Source organism: Echiichthys vipera, assembly GCF_963691815.1.
Source record: "Echiichthys vipera genome assembly, chromosome: 18".
In the NCBI taxonomy this organism is placed as follows: domain Eukaryota; kingdom Metazoa; phylum Chordata; class Actinopteri; order Perciformes; family Trachinidae; genus Echiichthys; species Echiichthys vipera.
Window position 1 is genome coordinate 6,014,279 of NC_139843.1, and position 27,952 is coordinate 6,042,230.

General features: G+C 44.5%; 1 protein-coding gene across 2 annotated transcripts; it reads left to right on the plus strand.

Annotated features, from left to right (window-relative positions):
• The first annotated feature begins 1,364 nt into the window (after nucleotides 1-1,364).
• LOC310961367 (neurabin-2-like) lies at nucleotides 1,365-27,525 on the plus strand. 2 transcript variants are annotated; one of them, XM_083933398.1, is made up of 12 exons: nucleotides 1,365-1,454; nucleotides 3,493-3,644; nucleotides 3,903-5,364; nucleotides 15,358-15,505; nucleotides 17,944-18,064; nucleotides 18,406-18,510; nucleotides 20,592-20,724; nucleotides 23,303-23,452; nucleotides 23,553-23,606; nucleotides 23,733-23,962; nucleotides 24,054-24,150; nucleotides 26,421-27,525. In XM_083933398.1, exons 3-12 carry the CDS (start codon nucleotides 4,018-4,020, stop codon nucleotides 26,469-26,471), a joined length of 2,436 nt encoding a protein of 811 aa, XP_083789524.1. In that variant the 5' UTR covers nucleotides 1,365-1,454; nucleotides 3,493-3,644; nucleotides 3,903-4,017; the 3' UTR covers nucleotides 26,472-27,525. The 2 variants fall into 2 exon arrangements, with proteins under 2 accessions (XP_083789524.1, XP_083789525.1); XM_083933399.1 differs by having other exon boundaries at nucleotides 15,358-15,490.
• The last annotated feature ends 427 nt before the right edge of the window (nucleotides 27,526-27,952 follow it).

A 27,952-nucleotide genomic window follows, 5' to 3' on the forward strand; every position in this document is an offset into this window, starting at 1 on the left:
ATGCTAATTCCAACATACTTTCATGCTACACTAGTTACAGCAAATGAGTTGAGCTGGGAGACGATATCACTGGAAAGAGACCGGGCGACAGCTAGCTGGCTAACTAGGCTGCACCAGAGACAGACAAGCTAGCTTAACTGTATATCCACTGTAGTCTGCCTGGTGAGCTCCCAAGAAATGTTGGGTCTGAAAATGCCTATTCAGAAATTCTGGATTTGGCCTCGATGCTCAGCCCTCCACTGCTGCCATCCGGCTGTTAAGTCGTGATGTAACGCCCTTTCAAAATAAGATTTCCGGGTCCAAGCCGGTCCGAGCCTTGTATTTCTACAATGCCGCAGTGCCGTATTTGCCCGTTGTTTGAACAGATCTGAGTTTTAAAAAAAACAACTTAGTTGTCATTCTAATTCTTTCTTATGGATGAAAAAGGTGTCTAAGTGATGAAAGAGGTGATCCTAATTGTTCACATTCACATGTATCAGCCGGATAGTTACAATTTGGAGAGCCCAAGGGAAATTATTGTGCAACAGTTTCAATACAAAGATGGGAAAGGATCAGAGTAACAACAAGCTAACATAAATCAAACAAAATAAAGCTAACATTGTGGTTAAACGTAGGTTTATATAATATACAACAATACGCAGCGTGGAGTTTAGCAGCGTATTGAAATAAAATGAGTACAAACTAAATAAGTGATAAGGATCGATAAGTGATAACAGTGTTAAAGTGTAGCAGCATTTCTTACTGAAGTAAGTTACAGAACAACTAAATAAAGTGATACAGTGACACAGTGTCTCCACTGTTCCTTACCTGACCAGGGGGAGATGAATTATTCCTCCGACGTTCAGTGTTACACTGAGGGAGAACAAGTCTGTGACTGAAGGTGCTTCTTCAGAGGTCAGCAGCTGGTGGAGAGGGTGCGTGTTGTTGTCCAGGATGCTGTGCAGTTAAGACAGCATCCTCCTCTCAGACACCACCAACAAAGATATATATATATCTATATATAGATATAGATATATATTGTCTTGACCAAATACCTACACCATAAAACAAAGTATAAGGCTAACTACAAAGTGTATTCAGGCACAAAATATCCCAAAGAAGCGACACAATTTGCAAGTTGCAAGAGGGAATGGTGGTGTCAGCAATACATTTCCTTTAATTAACTAAAATGTTATATATAGATGAATGATTTTACTTAAAACATAAGTCACTGTAGAGCGAACAACTGTTATTTAATTCACTTTTTCCCTCTCGGTAACTGACTCAAGGACAGGGCTATTCAAAGCCTACGGTTACACACCAGCTTCATATAAGGGAGCTATAGCTAGATGGCACTACTGCCTTACAGAAGAGTGATGCACATCCTGTCTGACAGCACTACAGTCTTTTCAGGAAATATTCCTCTAGTCACGTCCTTCACACTGGACCTTCACCTGCTGTGAGATAAAGAGAAGGTGATAAAAGGGAAAGGACTGTTTTGAAAACGTCTCATGTTCTTTCCAGTGTGTGAAACAGATGCGTGAGTGTGTTGTGGCATTGTCGATAACTCAACCCCTGTGGGAGCAACTGAGACGGCGTGAGTAGGTTCATAACCAAAAAAGGCGAATGCTTTGTCTACTTCCACTGATAATGTTTAATGTATCTGTGTAAGCACAGATGCAGAGTGCAGGAAGCAACAACGTGCCCTGCAAATAACGGATGTGTTATTGGCCACGGAGGTTTGACGTGAATGCGTTTTTGACTGGGTCCTAACGGTAGTCCTGTTCTCTGACAGCCTCAGTCATTGGATATTCCAGGAGCACAATACACAGACTTTGGTATAAATGCATGTGGAGGGTAGCAAGGTAGATTTGCATGTGGGTAAAATTAAACATATAGACACTTAACATAGAGGGGGACTATTATATTGTGCTAATATGGATTTTAGGTTGGGATTTTGACAATACGAACAACTTTTCTCTACTTTTTCTTTAATGAATTAAAAAACTATTATTATCCCCAACCTTTTTTATCAGATGTATGCTCATCTCATCTCATCTTCAGCCTCTTAACCGGGGTCGGGTCGCCGGGTGCAGCAGCTTTAGCAGGGGACCCAAAACTTCCCTTTCCTGGGCCACATTAACCAGCTCTAACTGGGGGATCCCGAGGCGGATGTAGGCTACTCCCACATATTACTCATCATCATTAACACCTCCAGTCCAAATGTGATGATATCATTTAATGTAAACTGATTTTATTCAGCATGATTAATTATATAAATATATATCATGGTTGCCTTCATACTGCTACCACCTGTGATGGGAAAAGGTGGATATTTGAACCATTTAACCTAAATTAACTTGACATTTATTCATTTTAGTCAACATTTTCAACTGTGTAACATTTTTTTTTTAGCTTTTCCACCACTTTAAGCTATCTGTTAACTATTTAAACAGTTTTTTGTTGTCTACAGTAAGCTGATTCAACCTTTTAGACATCCGCTTCTACTGTTCAGGTAATTATCCATTAGCCTACATTTAGCTCGGCAACTTTATTTTTGCATTTATCAGCTACCTTTAGCCTTACCACCTTACCATTACTTTCAGCTAATGTTTACCATTTCTGCAATTCATCATTTTCTAAAGCTATTTCATTTATCTCTCATTCACGCACTACGTTTATCTAATAGTTTATAACTTTTTAGACGTCTCTGATAGGTTGCTCAGTTTCCGGATGCTTGAAATCGTACATTTAATTACATGTGACTAATATTTTTTCCGCTCCACATTTTCCTGGAGGCGAACTTTATTGACCCCCTGACATCTGCAAAAGTACCCCCACAAGTAGGCCTATGCCCCAGGGATTAACTGATCTACTATATCCATCGATCATCACGTTATACACGTCTGGATAACATAACAAATTAGGGTTATGTGCGAGAGGTTATGTGCAGTGGCGCATTGAGCAAGGAAAAATGAGGGCGATTCCAGGGCCCCGTGACTTCCAGGTGCCCTTAAAAAATTCAATCGAAGAGAAAAGAAAGACAAGAAAAACAGGTATGACAAAACAAAGGGTGACAATATGTCAAGAAAGGGGGGTGAAGTCTGTGAATGTTGGGAGTTGCATCAGCACGGACCATTTCAAAAGCAGGCTCAGGGACTTTTTAAATACAATTTGCACACGTACTGTCTCTGAGCACTGATTTTTTATTTTTAATGCTGTTTTATTTTGTCGATTTATCATGTTATGTTGTGTGTCATGTTTAGTTGTGTGTTGTTTTGGTTTTAAACGTGAAACTTGTATGTTTATGCTCCCTTGGAAAAGAGATTTTAAATCTCAACGGGAATGTTCCTGGTTAAATGAATAGTAATGAAAATGAATGCAACCTGCTAGCTTTTTGAAATTGTTTACAGTGTTGGTGGGCCTGGGATGGGGGGGGGGGGGGGGGGGGGGCACCTGCTATCTTTTAACGGGGCCGAAATTCCTGGTGGCACCCCTGGTTATATTATACAGATTATGGAGGATGGGTGTCGGGCACTAGGACCCGGCGGCTCCCTCCTCCATGCAGCAGCAGCTGCCTCTCTGCCGCTGAGAGGAGGACCAGAAATCTGCAGCTCCCAGAATGAAGAGATCAAAATGATGCTGCCTCTAAAAAGGGATTAAACGTAAGCAATCCACAGTCAGCTGCGGTAAATCCGCGGATCAATACTGCTCTACTTCTCTGTGCAAAACTGATTTTTTTTGTTATGACTAATGCAAATGATCTGTGAGGGTTAAGGTTGGCATTGTTGTAACTGCAAGCCCAGCTAGTGACAGATGCATCGTGCTCACTTTCTCCGTTGCATTGGACGAGAATTGCAGCGGATGCAAGCAGGCCTTTAATGCGATCTGTTGTTTTTGTTTCTCTCCATCTGCCGGTCTAGTCTGGGCGCCACCTCGCTTGGATCGGCTGCCGGTGGATAATACAGATTTGCCGCCGGGGCGTTGAGGAAGGGAGACATGCCGTCGCTGAGCATCCGTCGCGACGCTTGACTGACCATGATGAAGACCGAATCCACATCCAAGAGCACCGGCTCTGGCTCTACGCTCAGGAGCCCATCCCCGCACAGAAACGCGTACGAAGCGGGGATGCAGGCCCTGAAGCCCGTCAAAGACAATGCTGCCAACGGGGACATGCAGGAGGGCCCCCGAGGGCGCAGGTACGGCTCCAACGTGCACCGTATTAAAAACATGTTCCAGCAGATGCAGACCACATCCCCGGGCGATGGAGAGCTGGAGGAAGGCGCCAGGAACGCCGACAAAACGGTGCGCCTCTCCCTCCCCAGAGCCGGGAGCCTGAACGAGAACGTGGACCACAGCGCGCTGCTGAAGCTGGGATCCACCGTGTCCGAGCGCGTTAGCAAGTTCGACATCACCAAACCGGAGAACGGGCACCCGCGGGCCTCCTCACCCAGCTACTCCAAGCTGCAGGAGACCCGCCGCATCTTCGAGCAGCAGCAGCAGGAGAGGCAGCAGCAGGAGAAGCTGGCCACCACCAGGGTCCTACTGAAGACAGACAAGGCCTCAGGCTTCCAGGATGGCAGGTTGGACGTGATGGCTCGTTTCAACGGCAGCACGGAGTCTCTGGACAGCCTGGACACCAGCGAGGCTGTGTCCCCCACTGTCAGCCAGCTCAGTGCTGTGTTTGAACGGGCAGCCGAGCTCCGGAACAACCTCCACCGCCTCTCCTCTACCCCACCACTCCCCTCCAGGGGGGTCAGCGCCAAGGTGGGTGTGTTGAACTCCAAAATAATCACAAAGAGGGTTTGTGCCTTTGCAGCAGGCAACCAGGAGGAAGATCTAAGCAATCAGATGGGCCAAGAGGGGCCTCCGAGGGGCCCGAGGGGGAGGTCGACACCTCCGTCTGAAAGCATTAATGGGGGGCAAAGTGCCACAAATGCTGAACTTTACAGTACTGTCGGAGAGCCCCGTGAGCAGAGAGAAAAGACAGTTTCAGACGCAGGTGTCGAGGTCAAACCTGAGGAACACTATGGGGCCAAGGGGCCTCACAGCACAACACTGCAAGGTGACAACCACATCTCCATGGAGAATGGAGAAACGGCCGCTGAGAAGCACGGCTCTCCGAAGGGCGGTGAGATGGCGAAGGATGCTGGGGAGGAGGACGACAGGACTCTCAGAGAGGACCAGTCGGGGCGCGACTCTGTGGATATCAGTACCTACAGCGCGGTGGGGGAGGACTTTGGAGGAAGCCAGGTGGATGAGGAGGAGGAAGAGGTCGATGACAGCTACGAGCCCGAGTCCAGCTGTGCAGAGATTTCTGGGCTGCCTGCGGAGGAGGACCCGCCTCCCTCCAGGAAGATTCGCTTCAGCACGGAGCCCATCAAGGTGAGGAAATATGCAGTGGAAGGAAAAAAACAACCCATGAATGAATATTAATCACTGTGGGTAGAACATGAAGGTGTTATCTTTCAGACTGCCCCCCCTCCCCCCCAGAGCTTTGTCTAATGAGGCTGAGGTGCTGATTTCTGATTTACATTCTGGGAGGCGGTTTCTTTTTTTCATCGCGCGTGTTGAGAGGCTTGTTCGGCTTGACCTTAAAGCTTATCTAGCCTGCTACAGTCATAGTCAGCGCCACTGTCAGCTGTTTTAATGAACTCACTCAACCTCAGCCGGTGTCAGAATGATGCTGACATTTTGATTTCACCCCTGTTTCAACACAGGGCTTTGCACACTACCAACACCCCCACCTCCACCGTCAGTACAGCCACTGCTAATAGACGGTCCTGCTGCTGCATTCCTACTGTGCAGCTGACCCAGGTCCCAAAAGAAAGTTATCTGTAATGCAGCGGGTGCTCCCTCTGTAAATAATTGCTGGGGGGTGGAGGGACAAGAGAGGTCTGTATAATTAGTGGTGTTAGAGAAGTGGATACTCTTGCTGTGGCCAGTGCAAGGTCAGTGGACAGTCTGTGGGGAGCTGGGTGAGGAATGGAGTGTTTTGTGTGTGTGTGTGTGTGTGTGTGTGTGAGAAAGAGAGAGAGGAAGTGAGAAAAGAGAGGCTGTGATCTCCGCTTGGATGAGAGATGAGGAGATACAAGGAGGAGGAGGAGGTGGAGTTGATTTAAAGTGTCTCTGTGTGTCTGGGGGTGGTGTAATGATCTGGAGAAGAGCATCGGATCCTCTGTCTCGCTGCTCTGCTCTGCCTTGAGGTCTGAGGCGTACAGAGGCTCTGCCGGCTAAAAGTGGGCACTGACACTGCGCATCACACGCATTCCCTCACACAGAAAGCCATTACAGTGACTAAGGGCTCCTGTCCCATATCATGGCCAGTCAAGTCGAAAAGTTGCTCTCGCTCTTTACATGGCTGCACATCGGCTCGTAGTGCCCAGTCACTCGAGCTTGATATTTCAGTATTGCATAGGCTCCTTTTTTTTTTACACAAACCCTTAAAGGTCCCATATTGTAAAAAGTAATGTGTTTTTTTATTATAAAGCAGGTGGGGGTGTTCAAAACGCTCAATCCACAGAGAAATGCACACAGCTCATATTCAGAAACTGTGTCTTTAAACGACCCGTCAGGACTTCCTGTACGGTTGTGATGTCACAACTACGCCACACATGGGTAGAAAGTGACGCTTCAGTGCCGTTAAAATCATTCCCCGGCTGCAGTAACGGTGCAGGGACTCAGTGGCACAGTTGCAGAAGGCCCAGAAATGCTGATGTAGCACAAGTAGACGGTTATATTTCACAATCAGGCAATTATTGTTTCCCGTCACATCGTTTCAACACTATCTCAACATTTCTGACCGCACTTGAAGGCAGCGTCATTCCATGTCGAAAGAGAGAAAGAAAAGACACAGAGGGACTGTGGAGTTTGTGGCAGTCTGAATCAGCTGTTACACAAACTCCCGGACAGTTAAGTTATTGTTCCTGTTGTATTTAAAAAAAAAAAAAAACACTTTCTTGTGGTAGTGACAGAGGCAGGGACTCTCACACCGCCTCAGAACACACTGTGACAAGTTTGATTGCATTGCCCACCGCGGCGCGATGTCCGGTTGTGCTCCAATAGTTGGGGCGGCTGTGGCTCGAGTGGTAGAGTGGGATGGCCAACGTTTGAAGGGTCGGCAATGAGACACTACACCCACCTTGCCTCGTGTGAATGTGTGTGACTGCTGTGTGTTTGAGGTGGTGGTCAGAGGGGCTGTAGGCGCTGAATGGTTTGCTTTGCTCCCGCCAGTCTGCCCCAAGGCCGCTGTGGCTACTATCATTGTTTACCACCACCGGTACGACTGCTTGCGACTTCTCTGTGTTTCTTTTCCCGCATCCCCCCTGCAGCTTCCACCAGTGCAGCCTACCTAAACGCACTACCCCCCATTCAGAATCAATGGAGGGACTTTTTTGCCGGACAGCCTGATCCTGTCTAAATGCCTGCTTAAAGACACAGTAGCTAAAGCGGAGCCTTTCAGGGGGTACGTTCAGGTGTATTCAGAAAGACATAGATGAGGAAGATAGTGAGGTTGTCGAACATTAAAGCATGTAAACATATGCTAGTAGAAAATGCCATAAATCCCATTTGCCTGAGGCTAATACGTCCGTCGTGGAATTGTAATGCAAAAAACCCCTCTTCTATCACACTATTCAATCCTTAATGGGCGCAAAGACGGATAGCAGGAGGAAGCATTACACATGCTGTGATAAAGAAGTCATAACTAATAAAAAAAGGCTGGATTTGGTTGTGACCCTGCAGCCGTCGTCAGAGAATAACCTCCCTCTGAGTCCTTTCACACTGTATCAGTGTGGCCTTTGTTATGGAGATTGGTGTTGGGGTGGATGAGAGTTAAGGAGGGTGGGGGGCCGGGGGGTGGCGAGGTCAAATGGGAGGGGCTTTATTATGCTGCTCAAATGTCATGCGACTGTATAACTGCCAGTTGTGTAGTCAGCGTTGGTTTCTCTTCCAAACAGGAAGTGCCCATTTTTAGTGCTGCATGTTTCCCCTCAACAGTGCAACAGTTCAGCTTTCAGCTTTCCACAATTAAGTCTTGTTGTTGTGGTGGTGATGGCGGCTGTAAGTGTGGGCGCATGGCTTTTCTTTGTCCCGTTTTACACTAAGAACTCTTGTCTGTCTGTCTGTCTGTCTGTCTGTCTGTCTGTCTGTCTGTCTGTCTGTCTGTCTGCCTGCCTGCCTGTCTGTCTGTCCTCTGACGCTGGCAAAAATAGCACTTCTGCTTGGGGTAGAGTTCACACTAGAGCCTTTGTGTGCTCCTCCCGACACTCTTTCTCTCGCGCCTTCTTTTCTCCCTTTCGCTCTTTGTCACCAGTCTCCTACTGTTAAGTAAAAATAGCATCATTGTTGTTATCGTCACAGACTTGCGTCGCTTTTCAGGGACGCCTCCTTGTCAAACACAGGAAGCCGCCTCTCATGTCTTATTTACGGTATTCGTTCTGCATGTTTGTTTTGGCTTCGTTTTATATCAATACTGTATTCCTTGATGTAGCCTTTCAATTATTTATTCTGTTGTTGGAGGGAATTTTTATTTATTTATTTATTTTTTAAGCATAAAAAAAGGTAATCTCCACCGGATTTGATCTCTGTTCCCTCCAAACCAGAATTAATCAGATTTATTTTTCATGCACCAGAATCACCTTGCTCACTCATCACCTTGCCTACTCTTACACTTTTTATTCCACCACGCACACACACACACACGCACACACGCACACGCACACACACACGCACACGCACACGCACACACACACTTACTTTCTTGTGGATTTCTGCTGCCTACGCGACTTTGAACAGTCCTGCCAGCCCGCTCAAAGAACACCTATGATTTTCCTTTGCACTGTGTCATTAACACAAACAAACAGTTCTTATATTGTAATAATCCGGGGGAGTCAAATCTGAACGCACACAGAAGGAGGAACTGCATTTGCTGCCACAAACCGCAAAATAGAGAGCGCCCCAAAATGCAACCTATGGTGGTTTGTGTTCACCACGGTCAGGGGTGGAGGGATGTCCAGGGAGAGGTAATACATCACCATATGTCAAAGTATCCTCAAACTGTCTATTACTTAGACTCAGCGGGCCTGCAGTATTTCATACAGTGCATCACTCCCAGCCAGGAGGGGTGGGAGACCAGACGGATTATCAGCAAGGTCACGCTGCCCCACTTCTCAGTCCTGCAGTGGTGGTGGGTTTTTAAGCATTTGTTTGATGTGCCCACTCGCCTGGGTTACTGCGACATGTTATGCAATGTCTGGCTCATGATGTCTGAGCGCAGTTGTCTTGTCATCTTGTCATCTTGTCAAGCTTTAAAAAAAAAAAAAGGAAAAGCAGGCACTGGTCTCACATAGATCTGTGTGGCTGCACCTGTTTCTATACATCTCCCTTAGTTCTTACCAGTTCATGAGTTAATCCTGTTTTAATTATTGTCAACATGTGAAGAGGCCAACAAAGTGTTAAGAAACACAGAAACGCCGAACCGACATGGAAGAATGAGCGACGATGAAAGCAGACTGTTGTGTCGCCTCTGTCAAGGCCAAAGATTTGCATTTGAACACACCACAAAGACGACGGCCGACAAACAACCAGCACGTACGTTCTAAGCCTGCGTGAGAGGAAATAACTCCACACCAGCAGGTGGAGGTAGTTTTATTTGTCACTAGAAAAGGGAAACCAGACGACCAACGCGACAGATTCAAGACGCTTGGACGCCAGTTAGCACATAACACATAACACATAACACATAACACATAACACATAACACTACCCGTTGTTGAAAGAACAAATGAAAAAATGAGGAACTGTTACTGCTAAAGAGCTCAGGTGCTGAAAAATTAATTTTCTTTCCTGATGTGACAAGTTTGTTTTTGATCGCACGCCCTCTTGAGTTTAGTCGTTTGCTTACTTCCTTACTTCAATTTCTCTACTCAATGTAAACAAATGTAAATACACAGGATATAGAAAATAAATATATACAGGAACTATATATGACAATTTTGACTAGCTTCATTAAGGAAGTACGAGGACAGAACAGTTATACCAAATATAATAAATTATATATTCATGTGTATGTGTGTGTAGTAGAAATGACAAAATGAATGTCAGGCATATGAATGTCAATGACAACATAAATATACATACAATATCTGTGCTATACCAAACTTATCAAACATTGTATAGTTCTAAAGTTGCTGTAAGCTTCCACATGCTGTAGTTCTATCCCGTCCCGTCGCTGACCTTATTCTCATGCTGCCGTGTCTCTCCCCGGGGTCAGCCGCACTAAGCCGAAACATGACTGCGAACCAAAGACTGGCAGATCACAGCAGACAGATCTCTTGCCGTGCAACCGTTGCTATGACAAAACCTTGAATATCCATTTTATTGGCTGGAGGAGAGTAGTCCAGGCCGATGGCTGCCAGTACCACATCCTTATTTTCTGTCTGCCTGTCGCACATCTGGGATCTGGATTAACCCCCGATTTAAGGAGGATTTAGAAGCAATTACCTGCCAATTCTGGACCTGTTTAACCAGTGGTGGTTGGGGACGCAACTAATAGAGGTGTAATCAATCTGTATAGAGGAGACACGCTTCTTTTGGTCTGTATATGCTTAACAGCTCCATAAAGCATCAGGAATAATGGATTAATTGCAGCAATGCTGTGCCAGATCTCACAGTGTGCATGGTAATCACTTTGGAATTTAAAGGGGTAGTTCTGATTTGTTTAAGTTGGGTTGTATGAGGTGTTTATCCATAGTTGGGGTGTTACCTACAGTAGATGGCGGTCGGCACGGCCCCAGTTTGGAGAAGCGGGCTGGAGGACCAGAGTTGCTGGTCTACCGCTGCCTCGATCGGTTAGTTTGTGTTATTCTGTGACTTTGGTGGTTTAAAGGGTTAGAAAATAACAACGCTAACAATCAATTGGTCGAGGCAGCTGTAGACCAGGGTTCTGTGAGGTAAAATTATTGCTTTGTCAATAGAGTCTGGTGGCTTTGAACAGAGCAAAGATAACAGCCTCATTTCCTCCCTGTGTAAACCTAAACAGGTAAAGCTGTAAAAATAATTAAATATAGCATACATATTTTGCTGCTTCCCTCATCCACAGCAGTTTATTAGCTATTGTTATTGCTATTAGCTATTAGCTATTGTGGCTGGACTCAAACTGGGAGTGTACCGACAATCTTCTAATGTAGGTCACACACTGACAATGGAGAAGTACCTCATACAACCCCACTTCAAAAAATCTGAACTGTCCCTTTAACTTTGACAGCTTCGTAAAGCACCACACAAGCATTGCAGCAGTAAAGCGCCAGATATCACGTTATGCACGGCGATCACTTTGGTGTTAAAGGTAGAAACGGAGTGGCAGCAGCAGCAGCAGCTCACACTCCTGAAACCAGTTGAAATAAAAGCAGGAGCACTATGAGTAATAACAAGGATGGAAAAAGTTGGGTGCTACAGAATGTGGAGAGACAGAGTGGAAACACACTATTTTTGTTGTAAAAACAAAAAACAAAAAGAGAAAAACCAACGGCACCACCTCCACACATCCTATTGGCTGAATCCAAAATTAGATCTGTTTTTGGAGAGGGAAGAGGGAAAGAAACGCAGCAGTTGACGTGCTGCTGTGGGCAGTGGGGGGTGGTGGGGTACTGACTCGCTTGTTAAACCACCACAGTGTTACCCAATCGCATTGTAGCCAGAGGGCCATCAAGATGGAACCGCAGTGCAGTGGAGCCTCCGGAGCAGCTCTGTCATTTAGCCATCTCTCTGTCACGGCATCGTAAAATGTTAGTTGTGACTTATTTTTAATACCTTCCACTACACGGCCCCAAGTAGGTGCTCTGTATAGACACAAACACAATCTGTTAGCTGCCGAGTGGCTCTAGCTAGCTGCCCACAGAGCTTTTGTAGGACATCCCAGGCGGCTGGTAGCAGAGGGAGGGAGGAAGGGAGTTTCCTGGCCATCTGTTAGCTTCTCTGACCTACTATCTGCCACAACTGGAACAGCGTCGTTCTCCAGCCCTGCCCACCCCCCCTTCCCCCCCACATCACCCGGCCTTTAATCCCAATGTTTGTCTTCCAAAGATAGCCACCTCACTGTCCAAGGAGGAGTCCATCTACTACTCTACATATTTGGGGGGGAAAAGGCTGCATCGTGCATGATCCCATGAGTCTGCCTGCCCTGTGTGGGATCATGATACAAAATGGGAGGGCAGTGAAAGTGTGTATTCATCGTCAGTGAGAGCTAGATTGCAGCCTGCATCATGACACCATTCCCGAAACGTGCCCAAGGCTGCATGTCATGAGAAATATCCAATACATGGCTGTGTTTTTTTCCCCTCTGCCACGTTAAATGCTTCTGAACCGCCCCGTTTGAGCTCCCGCAGCACCGTGGGCGTAAAAATGAGGGCACCACAAGCCACCAGCTGTGGCCTCTTGATCCATAAAGTCAAGGAGCGAAGCAGTGCCACGTGAGAGAGCGTCACACAGTGGACACGCAGGCTCGTAGTGCACCGTTGTTGTTTTATGCCTCTGTTACTTAGGATGCAAACAGTGTATTTTGTGTGCCTGTAATCCACATTCTGCTAATCCCTCTAAATACGAAGGTAACCTAAATCAAAAGCCATTAGACTTCAGCGCTGCTCCCTCGCTATCTGTCATCAGCAGTGCAGATAGGTTCAGTTTGAGTCGCTTCGTTCATAGCACTGCTGCAACTAATTATTACTTATTATCCCTATTTTTCGATCTAACATTCAGCATTTAAAAAGGCAAAAAATAAGGCTAAATAATAATTCCCAGATCCCACTTTATGATCATTTACAGATACTTGTATGCAGGTTTTTGCTAGAACATGTTTATGTGCTTTAATGTTAAAAAAAACCCAGACTTTTATTCTCATTAAGTCTGTGTGAATATACCCTTTACCTCCTGTCTGAAATGCTCCATTTCAGCACCTGTCTCTTTAAGACCCCTGCCTGAAAAAGCCCAGTCTGCTGTGATTGGTCAGTGTTTCTTAGTCTTCAGCATCTGCATTCTTGCTTTCTCTGCAGCCGGGGGATGACTGTAGTGGCACTGTAGTGGCACTTTCTACGTGTCGTGTAGTTGAGACATCACAACCATACAGGAAGTCCTTACAGCCTGTTTAAAGGCATACAGGCTGTGTGCATTTGCATGCGTTTTGACACATTCACAGTATTTATATAGCACCTCCACCCGATTTATAATAAAAAAAGACATCGTAATTTCACTTTTTACATTGTAAAAAGTCTTCAAATAGCCTGTTTTGTCTGATCAACAGCTGTTTGATAAATAATTAAATCACTTTGTTTTCCTCCGGTTGAAGAGCTGCATGATAGAAACTTTATCAACACACCTGCTCGCTGTGAATTATCCAGACAATGTCCTGCTCTCATTACAAAGACTTTGTACTAGGGGAACTAGGTGGGGGACCCACACTACTAACTGTTGCTGTCATTTGCATTCTGACATACAGCTCAGCTGGGTAATAGTGACAAAATAATGTCAGAGTTGCATGTGTGAAAGGGGCTTTACAGCGATCGTGGTGATTTGGCCCAAGGCGACATTTTAAACAGTATTCATATGAGTAAGGCTTAATAGTAGAAGCGGAAGCTTGTACAGTGTTCAACGATGCATGAAAATACAATGATACTGAGAGAGGAAGGGTTGCTTACATTTCAAAGGCACTGTCAAAACTGACAGGGTCTTTACTGTGGGGTTGCTAGGGAGACGGGGCCCGAACGACTGAAGGGTAGGCACCGAAGCCACGAGATACTACTTTGCAACACAGATGGACAAACTAAACAGCCGAGAGAGAAGTGAGATAAAGTAAACAGAGAGTGTTGAAATGTTGCAGCAGAGGGAGCAAAGGATTGTGGAGAGAAAAGCGGAGAAGCTTCAAAAAATAGATGAAAGAACGTGTGAAAGGAGAAGGTCCAGCACTGAATTAGTGCGGCTAGTGGAGCATGCAAGGTGGTGCATGCATAATCAGCGCCGAAGACTGAAAGTGAGGCTCTTACAGATTCAGCTTACTCTGTGTGTGTGTGTGAGTGTGTGTGTGTGTGTGTGTGTGTGTGTGTGTGTGTGTGTGTGTGTGTGTGTGTGTGTGTGCGTGTTTGTGTGCGCGCATGTGTGTGTGTGTGTGAGCAGCAGCTGCAGAAGGCCTCTATTAGCATGCTGGAGGTGGTTATGTAAACTGTCATGCTGGTGGACCAGAGTGAATGTGGGAAACAGAGGCTTCTGTCTTCACGAGAGCGACTTCAGCGGTTGTGATGGATTTTCCCCCTCGGTGTGTTTGATACACGTTACCGCTGTGAAATGATACAGCTCGGAGGCCTCGAGGAAATGCTGCGGCCGTCTCGGTTGAAGCGGTCGATACATTTGAATTGCATTATGTCTACATTAACAGTGGTGACCAGTCATCATCAGAGCCATGTATCCAGCTCGTCTGTCTCAGCTGCGTGTTGGTGATAAACTGCAGTCATTTCCTTAGTAGCCTATGCAATACACAGCCATTCTTCCATGATGAGTCTTCCAAACATGATATACTGTAAATTAACAGTTGAATAGCGTTTATCATTTATTTCCATAAGTATTATCTTAAATGGTAGGAAGTAGCTAAACATATTTAGCCTTAAAAAATCAGTTTAAGTGTCCTTAATACAATAGTTTTACCTCACAAAACATAGGAGCTGCTGGTCTACCGCTGCCCCGATCAATTAGTTTGTTTGTTAGTTATGTTGATTCCTGACCCTCTAAAACACCAAAGTCACAAAATAACTAACAAACTAACACAATCGAGGCAGCGGTGGACCAGCAACTCCCGTGTTTTGTGAGGTGAAATTACTGTTTTTCTGGAGTCTGGTGGCTTTGACGAAAGCACAGATAACAGCTTCAGTTCCTCCCAGGGCTGTGTGACAGCAAGGTTCAACAGTGAATATATTCCAAATGTAGCGTACACTTAAATTGATTGATTGATATTTTTTTAGGTGGCTAAAATTCATTCACACAGACATACATGGTGGTGGTAAACTACTATCGCAGTCACAGCTGCCCTGGGGCAAACTGACGTGAGCGGGGCTGCTTATCAGTGCCTACGGTCCCTCCGACCACCTCCTTACACATACAGACTACACAAGAGGCAAGGTGGGTGAAGTGTCTTGCTCAAAGACACAATGAGCATGACACAAGCAGGGCAGGGCGGGGATCAAACAGCTGATCCCCAAATTCCTCTTTTCAAGGAAATCTGAAAAGCTGTGTGGACAATTATTAAAAAACGACCCTGTCTTCAACAGTCTTGAACAAAGAGCTTTGAGTATTCTGGATCTCAGTCTTATCAGGGGTCTCTGTCTCCTCCTGCAGGTGTTTGCAACTTACCCCAACGAGGACTACGACAGGCGCAATGAAGACGTGGACCCCATGGCAGCGTCCGCAGAGTATGAGCTGGAGAAGAGGGTGGAGAGGCTGGACCTGTTCCCCGTGGAGCTGGAGAAAGGTACAGAAGAACACGGTATTTGAAGAATTTTAATCATTTAATTGAACCAGCCCGGGGGCACCAGGTGGATGGTTGCATGAAACCGGGAAACAAAATGAGTACAAGACATTTTACATTCACAGAAAGATAGATTTGAAAATGAGTTTTTGTGATTCACCTCCCACTGGACACTGCGTTTCATCCTTTCTGTCTCTCTCTGAAGCCAAATAAAAAAAGAAAAACCCACTTTTCGTTATTACTTATGTAAAAAGGCCTTCAGTGTTCACGACTGCCTTCTGCCAACCATCCCATTTCCCCCTGTGAGCCGCACTTCCCCTCAACATCTCTTTAACATTACCGTGCATTAATATATTCATAGAAAACTATATTTAGAATTGTATACAGGACAGGTTACGTAGGATGCTATATGTGACCATGCTCTATAGAAACGATGCGCTGCTGTGTGTCTACAAATGAATACCTCAGCCTATTACCCCTGAGACAGGAAATCTGCTTGTTATCACCGATTCTGATCTCACTTTCAAGTCACATATAAAGAGGTTAACGGAAAGTGTTTTGATTAACAGATATGAGAATCCTCAAGATGCAAATACGCTTGTGCATGCTTTTATTTCAACTATAAATCAACATACAAGCAACATACAGAATGCTGCTGAATCACTCCTGATCCTTGCATAGCCTGCAGTTAGACCTGACCACTGATTTGAGATCCTGCTACTACTTTAGATTTCTTTGTTCACCGACTTACTCCTGAGTCCGTAGTTGATATGCGGCAAAGATATGCTGCATGTCCTCGGAAGACCCCGGTATACTCACAGACTCTCTGCTGCTCACTGTACCAAAAAAAAAAGAAAGAAATCAGACAAGGCCCTGTGGTGAAGCTGCCTTTTAGAGTTTCAGATCCAATCCAGACAGATTCTCCCGCTGGACCTGAGAGCAGCAATATAGAGGCTGAACCACACTCTTTTAAGCCTGGATTATAACTTAAACCATTTTATAACTCACCCGTTTAAATTATTTGAAGGCCTAAAAGTATGGATCAGCCGGACGTTTGGCAGAGTCTGGCACTCGCAACAGCCGGAGCTTACATCCATATTTTTAAGTCTATTGTTTTCACGAGTGGATCGCTGTTTTTTTTGCGGGGGGTGTATCATGCATGCGTGCAAGAATGCAGACGAATGCTATACTCATTCCTGCTGCCGGTTTCATGCTATTCCACTGAGTGACAGGCAGTAGTGTGTAGAGAAATGCAGCAATGCACCAACAAAGGCAAAGTGGAGAACGGCTGCTAGCGAGCAATCATGGATGTAAACAATGAAGGTTTAAAATTGGATTTGTAAATGTTTCATGAGGAAGGAAATGCATTGTCAGGCCCCAAGGACACGCACAATGTGTTTTTGACATAGACTGTTTCATAGAGATGGACGCAGCTTTGGGCCCTGAAAAGTGAAGCCAATGGTGAACAGCTTTAAATCTGCATCTTATCTAATGTCCAGCAGGGGGAGACACCACTGGTTTCAAATTTATTTTTTTTGTATAGAAGTCAATGAGAAAACAACTACTTCTCACTTGATTTGTTACTTTAGTCAACATTTTCCAGTTCATGGTCTCAATCACTAGTTTCAAGTCTTCTTCAATACAACAGGATGTCCATTTTGTAAATTATGCGTAAAATAGGCAATAAAGCAGGGTATGCTTTAGGGCGGGGCTACCTTGTGATTGACAGGTTAGCATGCTAGTGACAAGATAGGGTTTTAGCTGCACTGTTTTTGTTTGTCGTTTGTGTTTTCGTTGCCTAAAAATGTCTTGTTAAGCACTCGCTAACAAAGCTAACATTAGCTGGTAACTTAAGGGAAACGATTTTCAACCAGCTCTGGGTCACTGCAGTACATACAGATGACTGGCTCCAGCACCCGGAGCTCCCCATTGAAATGACACTGGCTCTGCGCTCATCATCCAAACCATGTCACATCGGGTTTTTAAAAAACAAAAACAAAGATGGCGACGGCCAATGTGCCAAACTTGAGGCTTCCAAACGTCACAGTAGCTATGTTCACCTCTTTTATACAGTCTATGGTTTCACTGAGCAACACTGAATGTAAACATAGCTTTGTTTACAAGAAAACTCCACAGGGCACCTTTAATTTCGTCCTGACGGTGCAGCGATCGAACCGGCAGTCTATCAGTCACAGGCTCGCTTCTTTGAAATCGTTCCCCAGCCGCAAAATATTCCCGGAAATGTAAATCACCAGGGCGATGACAAAAACATGGAATCAAAGGCTTGTTTTCCACCCACAGAGAGTGGTGACACCGCCTCAGTCCGCAAGCTCCACGATGTGTGACTCACAAAGACATGACAGCATAAGACTTTAAACTGACCAAAAGCTGTTGAATGTGGATTACAGCGACAGGGTGTTTAACAGCTGATCGGGTATTTCCCTACTCTCTTTTAGATGGCGAGGGCCTGGGCATCAGCATCATCGGGATGGGGGCAGGGGCTGACATGGGCCTGGAGAAGCTGGGCATCTTCGTGAAGACAGTGACGGACGGAGGAGCAGCACAGAGGGATGGCCGGTATGTTAACTTTGTGTACAATTCACTTTGGATTACTCCTGATCTGGTACGGACACACGACAGGCAAAATATAAAAAAGCTCTTTTCTTTGTAAACAATGTGTCAAGATGAGGTGAGCTTAGTAGTTGTTGTAGTTTTATTTCCAGGAGTCGATGCGTTATTGTCCCACTTGTCTTTCTTATTCTTGGCAACTGCGGATGGGTCTCACTGCCAAGAAGGAGCTTACAGTATAAATGGAGTGTGTTTTGTGTGGGCTCAAGTATAAAAGATGATGAGCAAGGGCTACCGTTGAGCCATGGCTGTGAATCCTCATCCTTCTGTCCTTTAACTGCCTCCCCCAGGATTCAGGTGAACGATCTGATCGTGGAGGTGGATGGGACCAGTTTGGTGGGAGTCACCCAGAACTTTGCCGCCTCCGTACTCAGGAACACCTCAGGATCTGTCAAGTAAGAGTCGCTCTGACTAGGCGTGATTTGAGTGCAATCACTGTAACGCAGAGAAACACAAATGATCCAACACCAGTGTGGTTTTTTTGTATGGAGTCATGGGAGTGCCATTAGAATAAGAATAAATAAATATGAATAAATCTGTAAAATAATATAATAAATGTTGAAGGATAAAGAAGAATGGATAAAATAATGAATAAATGTGGAAATACAAAGACAAATAAGATATAAAAGAATAATTTTTAGCATTTTAATTTATTTTCTTTATATATATTTTTGAAAGCAAAAGCAATACGGAGAAATAAGGGAAAATAAAGGGATGCATTACATTATATAAACATTTAAAACTGAACATTGTTACGGTAATATATAATATAAATAAAATATAGGTATATATATATTTAAAAAAATATAGATAAATAAATATATACAGAAAATAAATGAGTAATATTTGTAATATATTTGTCTTCACATATTCAAATTTAATTATTATTTTATTTATTCCTCTTTATATTAACTCATTTTTAAATTGCCTTATTTATTGTTTTTTATATTTCCACATTTATTTTTATTTTTATTTTTTAACAGATTATTTTTTATGGCGCTCCCGTGACTCCGTATCTATAAACCACAACAGTGGGATGAAAATGGTCCTACCGTCGGATGGATTGCACAGAGATTCGGGGCGAATTGTAATCACTTTTTATTACTTCATACATCATCTAGCAATATCATTACATCCAAACTGTAATCGCTAAAAACCCGTGAGCTTCAGCTGTGCTTTATGTTTGGTGCTAATTAGGAAATGAACATGTTAAACATCACGTGCTCAACACCAGCATGTTAGCAAGCTGATGCTGTTTACGTCAAAGCCCTGCTGCGCTCTCAGCTCATCTATTTTTACAGTAGCCATCTCGCTCGTCCGTGCCGTGCTCGGCTCTACACTTTGCCGCCGCAGCCCGCTATGACAGCAGAATTCTTGCTTGAAGAGACGTTTCCTCTTGATGTAGACCCGCAGCCAGTCCTACACGCAGGACTGACTTCTACCACATCCTGCCCATTCAGCTCACCAGGCTGTAGATTTATATCTCAAGTCTCACAGGGTCGTGATTATACCCTTCAGTGTTGAAAAGCTCCTTTCTGAGACATCCTGACTAAGGTCCAAAGACTCCACACTAGAGCCGTGGAAAACACAGTTATCAGAGAGTAAATACACTCTGTAAAGTATCATTTTGAAATGCCGGAGGGATATTTGTAGCCGAGCTCTTTGGCGTTTTCGGTGGAGCTGACTGTTCCCCCTGCGTGCTCCTTCTGTGATCTTAGCTCATTCATAATTCAGGGTTTAGCGGTCAGCACTGTTAGGATGATTGTTAGCGTCGTGTGACTTGCGAAGATCAGAGACCTCCATAGATAGCTCATACATTATGGATCCGCTGAAGTGATGGCGAAGGGCACTAGAGCTCAGACCTATTCATAAAAAAACGTCAGGCAGACGAATAGATCGGGGGCAGGAAGTGCGTTTGTGAACATTTAATTACCCGTTAGTGCTGCAGAAATTGAAAGGCTGCGGCGCCTACTAAATAACCGCCTGTGGCCTCAGCGTGAGGTTTTTTTCTCCTAGCCGCTGTTTACATGATTGCTTTAATTGGACAGAGATCTGTGAGCCTCAATCAAGAAACATGTAGTGTCTATAATGAACTATGAGGATACAATGAGCTGAAGGAGAGGCAGGGATGAGGCTTTGATTTTAATCATAGAACGGGCTAACTCCATAGAGACTGCCTTTGTTCAGCTCCAAACAGGAAGACATTCTCTGTCACCAGAGAGCCAGCGCATTCCTTACTGCATTAATACATTACACTATACCAACCAAAGAGGGCTGCAAGCAGTCTGCTACATATGAAAAACACTTTGGAGCCAGTGTGCATGCTCCTCAGTGGTCAGGAGTAAAAAACAGGACCATCATGCATTATTCAGCATGCACATACAGTATCATTTCAGCTCAGTGAGCTACTTTGAAAATGCCAGAGTTGTTCAATCCTGAACTGATCTGAACTGAAGCGCTGATTGGCAAAACACAGGTTTGTGATCGGGCGAGAGAAGCCGGGAGAACAGAGCGAAGTGGCCCAGCTCATCCAGCAGACCCTGGAGCAGGAACGCTGGCAGAGGGAGATGATGGAGCAGCGCTACAACCAGTACATGGACGAACAAGAGGTTAGTGCTAATGCTCAGGGCTCATCTTTAAGACCCTCTGAAATAAGGAGTGCCGGAGTAGGATCCAACGTGAGCTGACAAAACTGCACGGTTTGTTGTTCTTACATCAGGGGCGGTGCAGCGTCTGCACAGTGCAGAGGTGAATGTGCAGTGCTTACTAATCATTTCCCCTCCCTTCCCTCCCCTTCACCTGCATACACATGCATATACGCACTAAGATACACACAGACACAGACACACACACAACACAATCACAAACAGATTATTATTATTATATAAAGAATATATTTTCTGTTAGCCTTTGATGCCTTAAAGTGCAATTCCGGTGCAAAACCATCCCATGGTCTTTTTTTTGGCACTTACATACAGTACATCAAGTTATTTTCATTTATCTATTAACGGAGAAATCCAGTAGAGTCGCTAACAGCTGGACGTGGCTAACACTGATTAGCTTGGGGCAGTACGGTGAAGGCATTCAAACGTCTTTTTTAACCACTAATGCTGCTCAAAATAACAGCAAACCTCTGCAGTAGCATGAGAAGAGTCCTTACACATAAAACAAAGCAGCAACAACGTAGTTAGTGAGCCCAGAGTTTATTAAAAGAGTGATTTAAAGACTTACCTACTGGCCCCTGTACAAGCTTCTCTCATAGTAAAGTCCATTCAAGTGGATTCCAAAGTCAATCCCAAAGGAAGGAGCCCATTGGTGCTTTGTTTTGTGTGTAGGGACTCTTCTCATGCTGCTGCAGAGGTTTGGTGTTATTTTGAGCAGTATTAGTGGTTAAAAAAGACGTTTGAATGCGTTCACTCTACCGGATTTCTCCGTTAAAAGTTGTTACACGAACAAAACTCTCTCGAAGGCTTATTTGAGCGATGTAAGTGCCGAAAAAGACCATGGGATGATTTTGTGCTGGAGCAGCTGGAGTTTGACTCTAGCACGTAATGATGATTCTTCCTGAAGATGAATAAAGAATAACTCGGAGGGCCTCAGTTGTCTTAACTTGAATATATCGTTCACTACAAATATCTGATGAGAGCAGTTCTTGGTCCAACATGTGTGCACAGACACAGTCAGAACCTCAAAGCTTAAAGAATACAAAGAACATCACATAATATCTAGAGAGCTGTCTCAAGGACCAGGGACCATCTTATCTGCTAAGGCCCCAGACTCATAAAACAACCTTTTGTACAGCCCTTGGAGACTTACAACAAACGATTCACGGACTTATGCATCAAATCCAGAAGTACTGATTACACCGAGTCGTAACAATGTGCCTTAAACTGGATCAAATCATGAAGCTTCTGTCAGACAGATATACACAGAGGTGTATAAAATTATTATAAATAAAACATTTTGGATAATATAAGGACACAACTCAACAAAATATATAACATAACTGTCGGTCTAGTCGTTTTTAGACACTTCAATGTAGAAAAGTTCATTAATCAAGTTTTAAACCTGTTCAGGCACAAAATACTTCCTTAAAAATGAAAAACAAGTCTTTTTTTATGCAGTCGTTCGTTGGCTCTGCACGTCCTTGGTTCCCCTTTAGGATTATGAAATGTATCCCAGTCGTCAACAGAAGTGACGCTCTGTGGTGTGGCTGTGTTGTGTGTGCGTGTGTGTGTGTGTGTGTGTGTGTGTGTGCTCCTGGCACTGTTGTGTCCAGCGTGTCGGTTCAGTCTGATCAAAACGATAAGCTCAGCTTCAAAATGGGGACAAATCAGGATCTCGTATGTGACGCCCTCCAATGTCCTTTGCTTTGTTAATCTCATGTGTCTCAGATGTTCTCTCTCTTTTTCAGTTTTACATAAGCGTAGCATGTGCTCACACACCGTCTGGAGTTTCATTATAACAGAGAGGAAGTTGCCCCATACATGCAAAGGCGATGATGGCTGGTTCTTGAAAAGCATTAGGTTGTATAATGGAAAATACAGCATGAACTTTGGGGTTTTCTGCCATCTAGTGGCCGTTTGGTGTCACGGCACAGAAACGTGCTTATACAGATACCATTAAACAACTTGTTTCTTTCTATTTTATGTGACATTTTATTCAAATATTTCACAATAAATATAAACGGAAGTTTGAAATCCCAAAATTCCAATAACTTCACATCCTGGATAAAACGGTACCTCGTGTAAAAACAAAATCTCCCAGCTTCTTCTAGATCAGGGGTGGGCAATTCCCGTCCTGGAGAGCCACTGTCCTGCATGTTTTAGGTTTCTCTCTGCTCCAACACACCTGAGTCTTGTGCTCTGCTCGTTATCAAGTAGCTGATGCTTGTCACAGTTTGATCATTGTTAGACTCAGGTGTGTTAGGGTAGGGAGAAACCTCAAACATGCAGGACAGTGGCCCTAGAGGACCGGAATTGCCCAGCCCTGATCTAGATGAATATGGTTTGCACTTACGCTTCCACACATACTGTCTTACTGCTGCAACATCTGGACGCAACTACGAATCCTATCAAATATGAAAAGCTCGATGTGACTCTAAAGGGTCGGCCCACCCCCCTTTAAACTTAATATAATGAGTTCTGTCTGTGAATGGGTTCCTAACCTGGATCTCGTCCCCTGCAGGGCGGTGAATACGGCACAGATGAGGAAGAGGACGACGAGGAGGTGAGTCCGTCGTATCCCAGCGCCATCGAGGTGTTCGACCTGGCAGAGAACGAGGACATGTCGCCTCTGGAGACAGACCCTGAGAAGCTGGCACATAAATACAAAGAGGTGAGAAGTGAACTCTTTAACTGGAGCATAATCACATCTTACCTCCTCTGTGCTTAACAGAACCGCGTGTATTTAAACGTGTCATCTCTTTGTCACACAGCTGCAAATAAAGCATGCTGTGACTCAGGCTGAGATCCAACAACTGAAAAGAAAGGTAAATTATGTTCTATTAAATAATAGTCCATCCTAATCCTACTGGAATAAGAGGCAATCATTATTTGAAGTGATCAGCGATTACATTAGCGTGTTACTGAAATGGATGCGTCACCTTACTTACCAGTTGCAGCACGCGGAGCAGGACAAGCAGCGCTGGCGTATGGATAAGGCCCAGCTGGAACAGACCCTGCAGGAGAACAAGGAGCGTATGGAGAAGCTGGAGGGCTACTGGATGGAGGCTCAGAGCCTGTGCCAGGCGGTGGACGAGCACCTGAAGGAGACGCAGTCCCAGTATCAGGCCTTGGAGCGCAAGTACAGCAAAGCCAAACGCCTGATCAAGGAGTACCAGCAGAAGTAAGACAGCATGGCTGCGCGGAGCTAAAAACAGAGTTATTATGAATGAGTCACACAGTCAAGTGACAGTGTCATCTGCTTCCTTTAACAGGGAGATCGAGTACCTGAAGAAGGAGACCCAACGTTGTGCACAAGTTGGGGCTGAGGCCTCTCTTCTGAAAGAGGAGTCTGGACAACTTCAAGAGCAGGTACGGGAGGTGACCGGGGGGGGGGGGGGGGGGGGACAAGACATCCTTAGGGGGCTTTCACATCAGGGACATTGACCCTTTTGGTTTGATTGGTGCAAAAACCGTGTCCTGCTTAAAAGCTGGACAGTAGCTAGACTACGGTCAATATGTTCTCGGGCACGGTTCACATCAGGCAGGAAAACTAACTTCCAAAACACAGAGGTGGATTGCTATTTAAGGCGAGTAGAAGTCATCGAGTAGGGTTGCAAATGTATTTCTCAATCCTGCCCGTCTCCACCGAAATCCGCGTGCGAGCGCAGCATGTACCGGTAGCACGGTCCGAACCCACAGCCATGCGTGACAAAGGAGGAAGGGGGGTGAGAGGGTCACTCCTGACGTTGTCTCCCAAATGTAAACAACAGTGGGTATAGTGCAAAGTTCGACTCCACCGTGTGGGATCTTGCGAGTGGCTTTTCTTTAGACACAAAATGAACGAATGTTGCGTTGATGCTGACGCCGGCGCGTCGAACGACATTACTAACGTGAAAGCTGAGCGGTAGGGTGAGTGGGGGTTGGGAACCATTACAATCAGGCACAGTACCGAGGAATCTTATATGAAAACACTTGAGTAATGAAACCGTGCATGTTTTGCGCTGAAAGAAATAGCCTATACCAGTTTTTTCTCTAAGTGTAAGGCAGCGGTTTGCAGAGTTTTTGACTGTTCTTGAGTCTTTTGACGGCTCTCTCCAGTTTCAGTTGCAAAGAAACTCACAGATCATCTGCCTCCCACCGCTGCTGAAAGCTCCTGTTCTCCATCTTTCTTTTGGCCGTTTTTGGGGAGGGGTGGATTAAGTGTGTCTGCAGAGACTGGTAGCATGGATGCTCATGTTTGTTAACAGAAAAGTAGACGTGTGTGTGCTTTACACTCGCGGGCCAGCTCTCATAGAACCTTGATATGATCTTGCGGGCGAATTATAATTACACCGCGGACCAGATTTGGCCCACGGGCCTGAGTTTGACACCCCTGGTCTACAGTTTCGGCCACTGTTTGTTTCGTTCGTCGAAACGTTTGGACCCCAAAAATCGTATTTTGAAAGGGTGTTACATCAGACTTAAAGAGCGGATCAGTGTTTCCCCTACGTTTACAGCTGTTTTTTTTTTCAAAAACGCAGATTTTGGGCTGTGCACGATACAGAGAGCAGACAATTGTAAAACATGCAACCATATAGAGTCAGAAAGGACATACGGTCATGTAAATCAGAGGCTATTTAGTTTAAGGACAAGGTATAGAGCTGTGCTATAGGAAAGGCGTCCTTTATAAATATCCTCTATCCTCCTTACATGACTTCTGTTGTGATCTGGAGCTGCTGGGCCCCTGGAACTGGATTGTGGCCCCTCCAGGGCTCCAGTCAGACTCATTAGTTGATTTAAGTCTTTCACTCTCAGAGTAATAGTAAACACGAGCAGAACAGAGGATAAGCGTGTCAGTGCACGGACATTTTCTGAAATAAAACACAATTAAATGCATGAATATATGAGTTATTCCATATATCCAGCATTATAGAAGCATTTAAGGACTGCAACGTAAATCTGCATTGTCTCTGCATCAGTATTACACACAAAAGGTAATAATGTCCCCTCTTATAATGGTATAAAATCACACTGAACCACGTGGCCTGAACATTTACAGGAATACAGAGCAGCTATAGGAGCTAGCCCGTTAGCTCGTCACTGTTTCACTGGTTTGGGATCAGACTAATACCTGAAACGTGTGTCTTACAGCAACACAATGAACAGACTAAACCCAGTGCGTACACTTAAGTAAAACAACACATCATCATAAAAGCATCACGTTATTGTGCTTCATGGATCTTGAAACTGTGACATCATGACTTTCATCATCAGTGACGACCGCGCCGCGAACGAGACGCGCGCTTTAACAGGAAACGGAAATACAGCGCGACTTCGCAACAAGCATTTTCAAAGTAAAAGTCTCTGAACGCGAAGAAATCACAACAGGCGCTATAAAAAAAAAAAAAAAACATTTAATGGTAGGGAAACACTGCGGATAGTAGGTTTATCATCAATGCTGTGTTAATGAAATGTTTTTTTATATTTATTTTTTTTACTATAGGCTGATTCATCTTTGCTAAAATGTTGGATTCATGTTAGTGTATATTTTTAGATATTTTAATTTTAGGGGGAAAAAACTGAAACAATAATTTGAAGATCTCTATTGTGACACAAAAGCAGCCTAATTTAACATACGTGCATTTCCCTCCCGTCCTTAGGTGGCTGACCTGGAGTGCAGGGTGGAGGAGCTGAAATCTGAACCTTTATAAAAACACCTTTATTGTGCGCAGAAGGAGAAGAAGATAGTGTTATTGTACTGTACAATGACCTGCAGGGTATTCCCCGTCACCACCTCCAAGCTTGGTCTCCGGCCGCATACTGTATGTGTGTCCTCAGGCTTAGTATTCCAGCCACTTAACCCTTTTAACTTTGCTTTTCTGTTAACGTTTATGGGAACGTGAAGAACGCATTTTTACCACAGACTCTGTTGAGCTCTCGACGTACTGTTCCCTTTTTTCAGTTCTCACAGTATTTAATCCCTTACTTTGTGGTTTTTCGTGACACACCGGGCCCTTTCTTTTTCCTTTTAATTGCCAAAAAACAAAATCCCCTTCTTTCTTTGTTTCTCGCCTAGTTTTGTGAGCCCCCTTTTTATGTACAGATGTGTTACTGTGTGGTTTAACGATCGGTTTGGTTTGTAAAAAATTTGAATATGTGTATAACATTTAACATAATATAAACTAATGAGATTAAGGGTTGTTATGTGTATATTTTACGCTGCAAAGATGTGAAACTTGGACGGGGATTGCACTGAAGAGGACATCGACGAGGTGCTTCACTGGAACGGAGGAGTAAACGAGAACAATGTTCGAGGAGGCGTCTTCAAAGTTGTACAAATAGTAACCCGACCTTCGTAGGGGTCTTGTCACTTAACCTTGAGAACCACCTGCTGCCTACCTTTCAGAAGTGTTTGTGTATTTTTTACACATTACCAAGCATCCAATCCTACGGTTTCAACCCCTCGCTTCTTTCAACAACAACAACAACAAAGGACCACAGAAACAAGCCTCCACAACTGCTGTGCCACAAATGAAAAATGGATATTTTTCCTCCTCAAAATGGATGTTGTCAAGGAACTTGTGTAACTGGTATTAGTTAGGACTACTGATGTAAGAAACGCTCTCGCACTGGGATGAAAGAAGCCGTTACCAGCAGCAAAGTTATAGATTTTACAAAAGCTCGTGTCTCGAACCAGCAGCTGCACTTGACACCGCCGCGTGTAGCACATGGAAAACACTGCCAGGTTTATACCTGTTTCAATTAACGCACAGTTTCAAATTTCAATTGAGTCTTCTTGTGTCAACTGTCATTACCGGTTTGTTTGTATAGTTCAGGTAAGACTGACATATTTTCATTTTACTTAGTATTTATAATATAGTCCAAAGTTGGAAATATGAGCTAACAAGGACGACAATGGGCAAAAGCAAAGTTATACTGTGTCATTAAAAAGTAGATCTGGATGACTACAAAGACAAAATTAAGATTAATGAATTGAAAAAAAAAAAACAGGCATGTTATGAGTATTTTCATAATATTAAGGCTTGTACAGTGCACATGCTTTGCATTGTATGTTTTGTGGAATAAATGGTCAACAGTGATGGTGAAGTTGGTGGTTTTTTATTTCAAAGCGAGTTGAAATAATAAGCATTTGTTTGTGATAAATGTTGGTGTGTGAAAAGCTCCGTTACTT

Excerpts from the sequence above, each read along its gene's own strand:
- LOC310961367 (XM_083933398.1), top strand. The coding sequence starts at position 4,018 with ATGATGAAGACCGAATCCACATCCAAGAGCACCGGCTCTGGCTCTACG. Across the intron at positions 18,065-18,405 it reads GCAGCACAGAGGGATGGCCG|GATTCAGGTGAACGATCTGA; the intron begins GTATGTTAACTT and ends TGCCTCCCCCAG. Across the intron at positions 18,511-20,591 it reads AACACCTCAGGATCTGTCAA|GTTTGTGATCGGGCGAGAGA; the intron begins GTAAGAGTCGCT and ends GGCAAAACACAG.